At 49.4% G+C, this 12,044-nt stretch overlaps 1 protein-coding gene across 3 annotated transcripts; it reads left to right on the forward strand.

The window, feature by feature from the left end:
* The first annotated feature begins 504 nt into the window (after positions 1 to 504).
* On the forward strand, positions 505 to 11,114 carry SERPINA11 (serpin peptidase inhibitor, clade A (alpha-1 antiproteinase, antitrypsin), member 11). 3 transcript variants are annotated; one of them, XM_012655202.1, is made up of 5 exons: positions 505 to 759; positions 3,823 to 4,468; positions 5,997 to 6,270; positions 8,979 to 9,126; positions 10,774 to 11,114. In XM_012655202.1, the coding sequence occupies exons 1-5, from the start codon at positions 754 to 756 to the stop codon at positions 10,975 to 10,977; spliced, it is 1,278 nt and encodes a 425-aa protein (XP_012510656.1). In that variant the 5' UTR covers positions 505 to 753; the 3' UTR covers positions 10,978 to 11,114. The 3 variants fall into 3 exon arrangements, with proteins under 3 accessions (XP_012510656.1, XP_012510659.1, XP_012510658.1); XM_012655205.1 differs by lacking the exon at positions 505 to 759 and adding an exon at positions 2,674 to 2,772; XM_012655204.1 differs by lacking the exon at positions 505 to 759 and adding an exon at positions 2,761 to 2,783.
* Positions 11,115 to 12,044: the final 930 nt, after the last annotated feature.

Raw genomic sequence — 12,044 nt, forward strand, 5'->3', positions numbered from 1 at the left:
CTCAAGTCCATCATCAAGATTCTCTCCTAAACAAATATTTGTTTTCATTCCCGGCTTCACTCTAGATACTTTGGTGACAGCAGAGAACATGAGTCAATGATTTCACTTTCTAGGGTTTTCAAAGTGGCAGGCAGAAAATTTTGTTCTACTTGCAGTATTTCCTTCCAATCTATTTTTTTTTTCTGTATACAAATACTTATTTGAAGTGGCAACAAAATGCTGGAACTGCTCAGGGTGGTGGAGAAGGCTCAGGCTGCGGTGTCAGATCCATCTTCTGAGTGGGGTCCTGCCCTCCGCACAGTAAGCAAGTTACTGAAGCTTGCAGGGCCTCAGTTTCCCGCCTGCGAGGTAGGGACGACTGTGCCCCTCTCGCATTCTTATCATGAGGGTGATCAGCAAAGAACACAGCTGGGATGGCACAAAGCTCCACACACGATCAGCAGCAGCGACCTTGCCACCACCCCGCCACCATCACCGTCGTCAGAACGTCCCCAAACCCAGCTGGGTCCCGAATCACAACGCGCTCCTCTGTTTGCAGGACAGGCGGCCAGCCGGGGCACATGCTTTGAGAAAAAGATCCCTTTCTGTTCACTACGAATTGTCTTCTCACCAGTTCCAGGAATTGCCCTGACAAACATTGACCAGGTTGCTGTGACCTCCAAACACCATTTCCCTGCGGGTAGGACGGACGCAGTGCTGAAGACCCAGGGCCCCGCTCGGTGACTCTGCTCCGTGAGTACTGTGCATGCCCAGATGGAGGTAAGGGGCAGCGGCTCTCCCTCCCTCCAGCCCTCCCCCCTCTCTTTCCCCCTCTCTGGCTGGGCTGGTGGCAAGGATGACAGAAGTAAGTCCCCTGAAGAAAAAAATGCAACCACGTACTGCCTCTGAATCCTGAAGGAGGAACCTCAGGTTTTCAATCACTTTTTATGGAAAATGTGGCCTTCAGGAGTTTTGAGAGGGGGAAACCCAAGTATTCCTGGCAGTTAGACAAAAAAAAAACAAAACAGAACAATACAACCCAAAGCAACATGATAATGTTGCTGTAGCAAATTTACCAGAAACTCAGCTATGCGGAAAGGGTTGTGCTCAGGAGCCCTGCTCTGGGACCTGAACCTGACTCCTGCCTCTCGCAGGTGTTGTCCTGACGCTGAGTCAGCTGTCCCACGTGTGCAGCAGGGATGATAAGGTAACCCTAAGGCTTAAGGCTCTCATAAGGATTAAACTAAGTAAGATAGAGCTAGTGTTTCTCAACAAAGGCACTACTGGCATTTGGGTGGGTCCACTCTTCATTGCAGGTGACTGCTCAGGGCATGTCAAGAGCTTTGGGCTGTCTGACTCGCCCCCACTGACCTCCGGTCTCACCCCTCCTCCAGTTGCTGAGATGACCCGAATTACACCCCCCCCACCACCACCCCTCCCTCACTTTTTTGGGAGCCAGTGATACAATAGATCTAATATCCCCATCACTTAATAAACTCTTATTAAGTGAGCAATTACAATTAATGCATAGAGTTCTTAATTTTCCCCTGGGATCTTTCCTGAAAAAAGAATTAATAAGGAAATTGGATATCATTACACACAACTGTGGTAGAAGAGGAAGAAAACTGGTGCCTTTATACCTCGTATGTCGTATAATCCTTACACATCCCCCCCAGGAGGTAGGCATTACCGATTGTGCGTTACAACATCAGAGAGGTTCCTTTGCACAGTGTCACACAGTGAGTTACTGCAGAGCCTTGATTCAAACCTGGGCCCCTGACTTCCAATTCAGTCCTCTGTGGGAAACAGATCCTTCTGCAATCTGAGAGTCCTTGGGGTACAGTTCGATGGAAAACGGTGCTGAATTCAATAGGACAAAAAGAATACACTAGAAATAGTTTCATCACAGTTGCTTTCTTATTTTATTCAGGGGCAGGCCAATTTTTAAATTGTTTTTCATCTTCCAAATTTTCCAGCAAAAAACATATCCTAAGTGTAAGGAAACTGTCATTAAATGAGCCCACACTGAGCTGTGCTGGAGGAGGGAGGACGTGGCCTTGGGGACATGCCCACAGGACTTTGACCAGCAAACACATTTCAACACGACAGATAAACGAGGCTGCATTTGTCCCTCGCTTCAGCTGGCCTTTGGGTTTCGCAGGGTGTTTAGGACACCAAGGGCTATAAACCGCCTGCAAAAATATGATCTCTCCTGCCTGGTCAGAGCACTTGTAATTGATCCAGAAGTCACTGGTTTGGACGAAAAGTATTAAAGGAGCCTGTTAAGACACAGATGTCATTAGGAAAACTAACAACAGGATGGGGTGGCCAGCAGTGCACGGTCACTCTGCTCCGGACATGGGAAGGGTGGGCTCTGAAGGGAACAGGAGGAAGACACTCCCCTCACCAAGGACATCAAGGTCTGGGAGGGACCAGGGGGCAATGTAGCGGTGAGTCCTCTGGGAGGACGGGATGTGCGTATGGGGCGTGGCAAGAGGGAAAGGAGGGACAGAGGATGGGCAAGCAGGAATGACACCGTTTGCCCTACAGTGACGCTTCCAGCTGGGCTGTGCTTTCTGCCGTGAAGCAAGGAGTCTCCTTGACCCTGCACCACTTCGGCCCCCTAGAAGTGGACTAAAGGCTCTTCTGGCACATTTTCTAACTTAAAATAGAGCACAATAGATATCGCATTAGTTTGCAAGGGCTGTCTTAACAAAGTACCATGTGTTGGGCGGCTTAAACAACAGAAATTTATCGTCTCACAGTGCTGGAGGCTGGAAGTCCAAGATCAAGGTATTGGCAAGGTTGGTTCCTTCTGAGGGCTGTGAGGGAGGGTCTGTTCCATGCCTCTCTCCCAGTTTGCGGGCAATCTTCAGCATTCCTTGGCTTGTAGCTGCATCACCCTGATCTCTGCCTTCGTCTTCACATGGTATCCTCCCCATGCGTGTGTCTGTGTCCAAATTTCCGTTCTTATAGGGAGACCAGTCATATTGGATTAGGGGCCTACTGCAATGACCTCATCTTAACCAATTACATCTGAAATGACCTTATTTCCAAACAAAATCACGTTCTGAGGTACTAGGGGTTGGGAGTTCATCATACGAGTCTTGGGCAGACACAATTCAACCCACAGCAGATATCCTCCCTACACCCCCACATTAACAAAGACAGAGGCCTCAGCAGCTGCCTAATGGCCATGCCTAGGGCCGAGGGAGGCCCAGCGTTACTTGTTGGCAGAGTGTCTGGAACATTTGCTCCATAGCATTCTTCTTGATTGGTAATCCCATATATATTTGCTTATTTAGCTATTGAGTATCACCTAAGCTAGCGTCAGCAAGGCCCTAAGCTTCATGAGATCAGGAGTTATGTTTGCTTCCTTCCCCTACTGGTTACTAGGGACCTAGTGCACTCCTTGGACCACATAGACACTTGACGGTTAATGACTGATTAACTTTCATTGAAAAATCATTGAAAGAATAACTGGAAAGAAGAAAGAAAAGAGAGGAAGGAAGGAAGGAAAGAAGGTAGGAGGGAGGGAGGGAAGGAAGGAAGGAAGGAAGGAAGACTATGGAAGTTGTTTTGTTTTATAGCCCAGAGTCCTTTACAAAACAAAATCTTGGAGCCCAATCGATATGCAAAGCAGATAAAGGGTTGCTGCCCTGAGAGAAGTCTTGGAGGAAAGTGTCCAGAGTCCTAACAACTCATCCACCGCCCTGTCTTCTGCAGTGCCCCTCATGGCACCCTGATGGGGTACAGTGTGAACGGTGGGGTTTGTTGTACAAGCAATGGAGAACCATGCATTATTTATGAAGAAGGCTGACATATTCACCCTCTTATTTTCAGAGAATGGGGCCAGCTTGGCTGTGGCTGCTGGGAGCAGGTATCCTGGCCTCTGTCCAGTGTCAGCCCCTTGCTGCCCATGAAGATAAGAGTCTTGGGGGACGGCAACCCACCAGCCATCAGCTCTCAGAGCCAGCTCCCGCCTACCACAAAATCACACCCACCATTACCAATTTTGCCTTGCGTTTGTATAAGCAGCTGGCAGCAGACACCCCCGGAAATATCTTCTTCTCCCCGGTGAGCATCACTACCACTCTGGCCCTGCTCTCTCTTGGGGCCCAAGCTAACACCTCAGCTCAGATCCTGGAGGGCCTTGGCTTCAACCTCACAGAAACCCCAGAGGCCGACATCCACCGGGGCTTCCAGAGCCTCATCCGCACCCTGGACCTGCCCAGCCCCAAACTCGAACTAAAAGTAGGCAACTCTCTGTTCCTAGACAAGCAACTAAAGCCTCAGCAGCACTTTTTGGACAGCATCAAGGAGCTGTATGGAGCTTTTGCTTTTTCTGCCAACTTCACGGATTCTGTTACAACCGGGAGGCAGATTAATGAGTACGTGAGAAAGCAAACCTATGGGCAGATCGTGGACTGCCTACAAGAGTTCAACCAGGACACGCTCATGGTTCTCTCCAATTACATCTTCTTCAAAGGTGAGGGCTGACTTAGAACTATTGCCACCTCCTCCGCAAATACATGCTCCAATTGCAGAGACATAGCCAACAGGTTCTTTGCTAGCCTCTTGGGAGGATCTATGAATAGAGTTTTTCCACCCTTGTGTAGCTCTAGTCCCATGTGGGTTGGGAATATGTAAAGAGGCAGTGCAGCTCAGTGGACGGTGATGCTCTTCTTGGGCAGGAAAAGGTGTCACAGAGCTCTGAAAGGAAACACCCACCTAGACTTGGGGAGGAGGAAAGGCTTTCTGGGAAAAAAGCCACCTAGGCTGAGACATGAAGAATGAGTTATATCTACTCAGATGAAGAGTCTTGGGAGGAGAAGGCAAATTCAGGTTGAAAACAGTAGCATGTATAAAGGTCCAGGGAAAAGAGATACCATTATATTTTCAAAGAACTGAAACGACCTTAGTGGGGCTGGAACATCAGACACGATGGAGGAATGCCCATAGAGAGGCCCGGGGTTGCAGTGCAGAGAGAAGCGGGGGCCATGCTGAGCATCCTACACTTTATCCAGGGAATCTCAGAATTGCCAAAGAGTCTTAAGCATGAAGGAAAATGATCACATCTGTTTCAGGAAGATCAGTCTGGCTACAATTTAGAAGATGGTTTGGAGGGGAGGAAGGGTGGGAGAGGAGAGACAGGAGGTTCTCAAAGTGGTTGTGCTGGTGGCCCTGAATAACGTTGTGGCTTTGGAGGTAGAATGAGCTATACTTGGTCACTGACTGGATTGGGTGTGAGCACGGGGGGAAGGATGACCCAGTTCCCCCGACCTGCCCATCATCAAGACCAGTGCTTTCAATAGGTAGTTGTGGGGCAGATCATGAGAAGTAAGAAAGAAGACACTACACTGTGACCCACAGATACATTTCTAACTACATCGTATGGGCTTTTGTGTTGTGCATTACATTTCATCAACTGAATCTTTCTCCCTTTTCAGTTTGAAGATCAGGGAGTTGGCAGGGCGTGAAGGAGGAAGCTCTTGAGCTTCTCTGCTGAAGCTTGTGTTCTGGAGGCAGCTTGGCTGAGAAGTTTTGCAAAGGACCTGAGCTGTGGAGTCCGAGTCAGGTCGCCCATCCCAGCTCAGCCATTTAACGGCTCTGAAAATTGGGATGTTTAAATAAATTCACAAAGACTCAGTTTGCTCACCCCTAATATGGGGAAGATAACACTTGTTTCTTATTAGCTTTTGTGATGATTTAAAGAGATAATACCTTGCACGTGGAAGGTGTTCAGTAAAAGGGAATAACTTTCGACCTCTTAAAGGCTAAGTTCCTTTGAAATGGAACAAAATCATAGGTCATTAGATCTCAAACCATGAAGACTTGCTCTAGTGCCTGAGCCAGGCCTAATTTCCAGCCTCCTGGTTCTGTATCCACCCACGTCTTTGCCTCATGCCTACAACACCCAAGAGGAAGTCACCCATCCAGTGTGGCTCTGTGTAGGTCTTCCCAGAGTCGCTCGCTCAGGTTGTGTTCTCATGGTCTTACGGGTTTTGTGTCCTAAGCCAAGTGGAAGCATCCTTTCCATCGCTACCAGACCCAGAAGCAGGAGAGCTTCTTTGTGGACGAGAGGACCTCTCTCCAGGTCTCCATGATGCACCAAAAGGAAATGCACAGATTCCTCTACGACCAAGAGGTGGCTTGCACCGTCCTCCAGATAGAGTACAGCGGAAACGCCCTGGCGCTCCTAATCCTCCCAGACCCGGGGAAAATGAGGCAGGTGGAGGCCGCTCTGCAGCCAGAGACCCTGAGAAAATGGGGCCAGTTGTTCCTGCCCAGGTAAGTGTCAGAGCAGAAAGACTCCGGGTGACCTTGCTCAAGAGCTCCAGCAGGTGCCGACCAACTGCAATCGCAAAAGCCCGGAGTCTGGGTGTGGCTCACTCACTGTCTTGCTCTTTGCTGCCTGTGTGATCTTGGCAATTTCCTCACATCTTTGGGCTCAGATTTCCTCAACTGTGGAAATAAGGACATGACACCTACCTTGTTCGGTTCCTCAGAGGATTAATTGAGTTAATACTTAATGGAGAATTTACGCTGGTACATGGAACATGAGAGGTGCTCACAGGGCACCAATTGTTATTAATATTATGCCTTCCTGGGGTCTGTCCCAGCCTCCTGTCCTCTTGCTTCCCTCTTTGTCCCCATCGGATGGTAGTAAAGTATAGCCAAAAAATCAAATCAAGGACAATTATTAAGAATAATCATGACTTCTGTAGAACAGTGCATATTTTTAAAAGGTGCTCCTTTTTTGATTGAAACATTTTTTAAGAAATTAAATACCAAGAAGTGCTCATTTTATGTGATCTCTCACCTATCCCCTTCCATCTTCCTTGCTTTTTGGTTTTGTCTTGGCAATTTCAGTTTCTCCTGGTTTCCCTAGACCCACTTGACAGCTAACCCCTTCTTAGGGTACATCTTCTTTTATGGGGTACTCTGGGATGAAATCTGATACTGAGTTCTAATTATCTCTTACTGCATAACAAGCCACCCCAAACTGAATAGCTTAAACAACTACCGTCCTTGGTTCTGTGGGTTAACTGGGCTCAGCTGGGCGGTTCTCATGCCTTAGGTCAGATGGTCACTGGGGCTGGAGCCACTGAAGGCTCCTTTGCTCCTGTGTCTGGCGCCTGAGCTGGGCAGGCTGGAAGAGATTAGGGCTGAGCAGGCATCATTCTTCCCAGGCAGTGTCTCCTCAAGCCTAGCTCAGGCTCAGCAGCTCAGCATAGTTGATGTCAGTATATGGCAGCTAAGGGCTCCAAGACAGAGTGATCTGAAAGATAGGCATTGAAAGCTACCTCTCTCTTAAGGCCTGGGCCCAGAAATGAGCACAACGGCACTTGTACCATACTGTACTGGTCAGACCAATCCCAGAGCCCACCTAGATAAAGGGGGAGGGTCATAAACACCACCTCCTAATGGCCACCTTTAATCCACCACAGTCTGGTAGGCACCAGCCACCCCTGCCCCACCCCATACCCACAGGTGACTTCTCTCAGCGCCCCATCCACACTGAGGTACCCGGGATAGAGAAAGGGTGTTTTGTATTTGGGACAGAGATTAAAGTACCAAATAAGAAATACAGGTCCAGGGGAAAGGCCAGGATTTAAGAGATTATGCCTGTTGTCTGTGAATCCATGCAGCTGTAGTCAGTTGATAATTTCAGCCCCATAGTCTCTGGCTCCTTTGGGATAAGCCTGCTCCTTTCCCCCATCACAGGAGGGAGAACCACAGAATCTTTCAGATTAGTAGATTTTCCCTCAGGAAGGGTTTGGTTTGATTTCTCCTCACTTTGACCTTCTAAAAGCAAAAACCAAGCCAAGTTACTCTTCTAAACCTCAGATGCTCCCTCAGATGCCGGAGGGTTCTGATATCATAGTAGGCATTTTCATGGGCTTTCCGGCATGAACACTTCAGACTGTGCCAGGTTTCCCTCCATTCAGACGTGGGACGGTTAGCTTGCCAGAGGGAATCACGCTTCCTGGCATGCCGCTCATTTATTCACATTTGTTGAACACCTACTGTGCATTTGGCTCACTCTCAGATGCCCCCCTGCACACATCAGACTTCACTAAAACCCCCACCCCCACCCCCTCGGCGGGGGCTGCCCCCCGCCAAGTGCTGCCTGTGGACAATTGGTCAAGCAGGCCAGATGTCCCCCTGCTTCAGTTAGGCATCCAGACCCTCACGTTGCTCAGTAGTGAAACTGGCAACATTCTCTGACCTGAATTCGATTCTCTAATCTGAATTCGTCAGAGGCAGAAGTTTCCAACTTGGTTATTAACTAGTCAAGCTTGCAGGCATCTGGGCAACTGTCAAATGATAATTAAGGAGAAGAATCATCCCAAGGAAACAAAGACAGATTTGCTCTGGATCCAAGGAAATTTGTGAACTTAACCCAGGGAACGTGGCAATCCGACGGTAAAGGCAGGTCAGTGAGTAGAGGGGGAGCCATTCTATTGATTCGTCACCCACGTCTTGCTCACATGACCTCTCATCAGATCCCAAGAGTGAGCATCACTATCCCATTTTACAGATGAGGGAACTGAGGCTCAGACAGGTGAAACGATGGTGGCTTGTATTAGGGAGATGCTGGTAGACGGATTTAGGATATAGTTCAGAGGTGTGGAGGTAGGAAAATGTTAACAGTATGTACCTTACACGATCATTCTGTGGATTTAATCAGTAAGACTTAAAACCTAGCCAACAATTGGCACCTAGGAAGCCCTCTGTTAAATGTCATGAAGATGGTGAAGACATATATCTATGCCAAGAGTCTTCTCCAATCCAGCCACAAGATAAACCATGAGGTCCAAGAGAAGGGAGCTCTGGGAATGGGCAGTAGAATGTTCTGCAGAGTGTCGAGGGAGGACCGATTGCCTCTCACGCTGGGAAACAGTCCTCTCTCCCACGGTTCAGGCTGCTCACAGACAGAGCAAGGAAAGAATATGTAATGACACAGCGCCATTTCCCTGTGATTCTCTCCCCAGTCTGTTGGATTTGCATTTGCCAAGGTTTTCAATTGCTGGAACGTATAGCCTGGAAGAGGTACTTCCGCGGATTGGTCTCACCAACATATTCAACTTGGAAGCTGACTTATCAGGGCTCACTGGGAAGCTCAATAGAACCATCTCCAGGGTACGGCGCCGCATGTGGACGTGTGTGGGGTGGGCGGGTCTTTCTCCTTTGACATATGATACATTTGAAAGTTGAGTTCCCTGCTCTTTTTCCTATTCAGATTCTTTAATATCACAATCTTTAAGGCTTCTGCCCATGGGCAACTCCCGCTCCACCTCCCCTTCTCCTAGATCACTAGATTCTTCAGGACAGGAACACAGAGTAGATGCTCATTCAGGGTCAACCATGAGCTGGGATTTCCGCAGGTGTGGGATAGCTTTATTTTTATTCCTCCTACCTCTTCCCAGGGCAGGCGCACTGGTAATTTCTGCTGCAGCAGCAAAATGTCCCCAAACCTCAGTGCCTTGCCACAACAAAGGCTTCTTTCCTGTTCCTATTACCTGTTAGAAGCCAGTCACTGCCATTGGCTACAGAGCTGCTGCACACATCTCCTCTGCAGAATGTGGGTCAAAGCCGAAGCTCCTGTTTGGAATATACCATTCTCACGGTAGGGGGGAGAGCAAGAGAAGTTGTGTGATGGCTCTAAACACTTCCCCACACACATGGCCTGTGCCATGGCCTCTCCCATCCCGTTGGCTACAGTGAATCTCACAATCAAGACCATCGTCCCTGGGAAGGGCTTGTTTTCCCCTGCAGGAGGCACTGCAAGTCTGGCGGAATGGGCAAAGATCGAAAACCTTCTAACAGGAAGGGACAGTTAATATTTGGGGATAATCGTGTGTTCTTCCACAGAAGGGAAGGCAGTAAAGGCCCTTCTCTGGCTGTGGTGGTCCTTTTTGTTTTAGGCTAGAGGTGCTCATTACCATTGGGTCTGTGTTAGGACATTCATAAGGAAAGTATTATCTTTTATTTGGGAAAGATCCGCTGGGGGTCGAACATGCAACCGAGGCAACAGGCACGTGGCCGTGTGTATGTGTGTGTGTGTGTGTGTGTGTGTGTGTGTGTGTGTGTGTTGGGAGGGGAACAAGAGGGAAAAGAAATAGTTTAGTTTTTTAAAGAATTTTTTTCACAGTGACCTTAAATGCTAGATTTATCTTTTCATAGAGCTTTTTAGAAATGAAAGGGATCGTCAAGGCCAATGTTTTTTCAACTTTTTTTTTAAGCCTCAGAATCCTTTCTTCCTAGGAAGCTGTGTGAAAATGAGGTCAAAAGAGAAGAGTCCTCATATGGAGGCCGGGAGAGGGCTTGGCGCATCACATAACCGGTTCCGCTGAGCTCATTCTGAGCACCATTGATTTAGGCTGAGCAAACCATTTTGAAGATGAGAAAATTGAGGCTTAGAGAGCTTGAGTGCAGCTTGTAGCAGAAAATGACACCGAAGCCTGGGCCACATGCGCTCAGGTGCCCCAGAAATGCTCCTAGAAGTTGCCACTGGGCTTTGCAGCCTGGTGCTCGCTTGGCAGCCCTCAACCCCACTCAGGCCCTCCTGTCTCTGACCCACACTGTCAGGGCGAGCCCTGGGGACGTGATGGAGAGAGAAGGTGGAGAGCTGGAAAATGAAGCCTGGAGTTGCACCTGGGCAGACAGGGCCCAAGGGGCAGAGGTGGGGTAGCTCTGCCTCCATCTCCCCAGGGCTGCAGAAGGCACTATCTGACCCTCAAAGACCCCTGAATGATGCTGTCTGTGTCCCTTCTCCTCTCCTTGTAGGTGTCACACAAGGCAGCAGTGGCCATGAATGAGAAGGGAACCGAGGCAGCCGCTGCTTCAGGCCTCCTCTCCCAGCCCCCGTCTCTGAACGTGACCTCAGCCCCACCTGCTCATTTCAACAGGCCTTTCCTGTTGCTCCTTTGGGAGGTGACCACCCAGAGCTTACTCTTCCTGGGAAAAGTTGTCAACCCAGCCGCAAGGTGACTGTGGTGGGAGGCCAGGGAGTGTCTTACCTCTCCCCTAACCAAACAGGGAGGCCAGCACCAGCCTGCAGCCATGCAGCTGCTGTGTGGGCTGGTTAATCAGTGTGCCAAGATTCCAATAAAGTTGACCTTGGGTTTGTGAACACGGAGGAGCAATGTTTACAAGGGTGGGCCAGCTCCCAGAGCAGCTTCTAGCCATTCTCTCGACGATTATCTCAAATCTGGTGTTAACTGTGGTTAGAAAGTTGAATATGAGAACAGCCCTCATGTTATGGCCTCCTGGGAGACATCTGCCACTGCCACCACCATTGTAGATACTTGCTGAGCGTCCCTTGGGTAAGAGTCACATTAAAAGCACAGAAGCCTCACGGGGAATAAGTGAGTCCCTCCCCTCAAGTGGCCCATCTGGCTGTACAGCCAAGTTGTCCTGAAATGCCATCGCCCGGATGTCAGGGGTTGGATAGCCTTGAGAGGAGCTTGGACCTGGGGCAGCTCCAAGCCATGCTCCACATAGAGAAGGGGATATGACGATGGGCAGATGCAATAATGGGTCAACCTAGCGGGGGGGCCCAAATGCAAGCAGCAAGAAAAGAGTGTCAGAGCCCAGGGGGACCCCAAGACCAAAGAAAGTGGGAAAATCAACATGGCCAGGAGGGATGACGAGCAGAGGGCAGGGCCAGAGGGTGGATTGGGGGCCATGCACAATGGTGTTGGGGCATTCTTCAGAGACCGGAAGTCCGACCCCCCAGGCATGCCCCTGCAGGACGCATTCATGGGAAGGAAACAAAGGGACGCCAGCTCCACTGCAGGTGCGTACCATGCAAATGACAATGCCCATCACTAGAGGATGCTGTAGGTGACGTGTGTCTAGGGAGGAGCCTTCCCCACAGGTGCCACGTGGTAGAACTCCCACCCCAACCCCAAGGAGATGAGGCTTAGATCTTGAAAACCAGGTAAGCCTTAAATAAGGAGAAAAGGGCAGGACAGCTTGGGGGAGGGCAGGGGAGAGATGCTACAAGCAAAGGACACTGGGGAAGGAAAGGAAAAGCTCCATAAAAATTCCATAAA

Source organism: Propithecus coquereli, unplaced genomic scaffold (genome assembly GCF_000956105.1).
Source record: "Propithecus coquereli isolate 6110/MARCELLA unplaced genomic scaffold, Pcoq_1.0 Scaffold468, whole genome shotgun sequence".
NCBI classification, from domain to species: domain Eukaryota; kingdom Metazoa; phylum Chordata; class Mammalia; order Primates; family Indriidae; genus Propithecus; species Propithecus coquereli.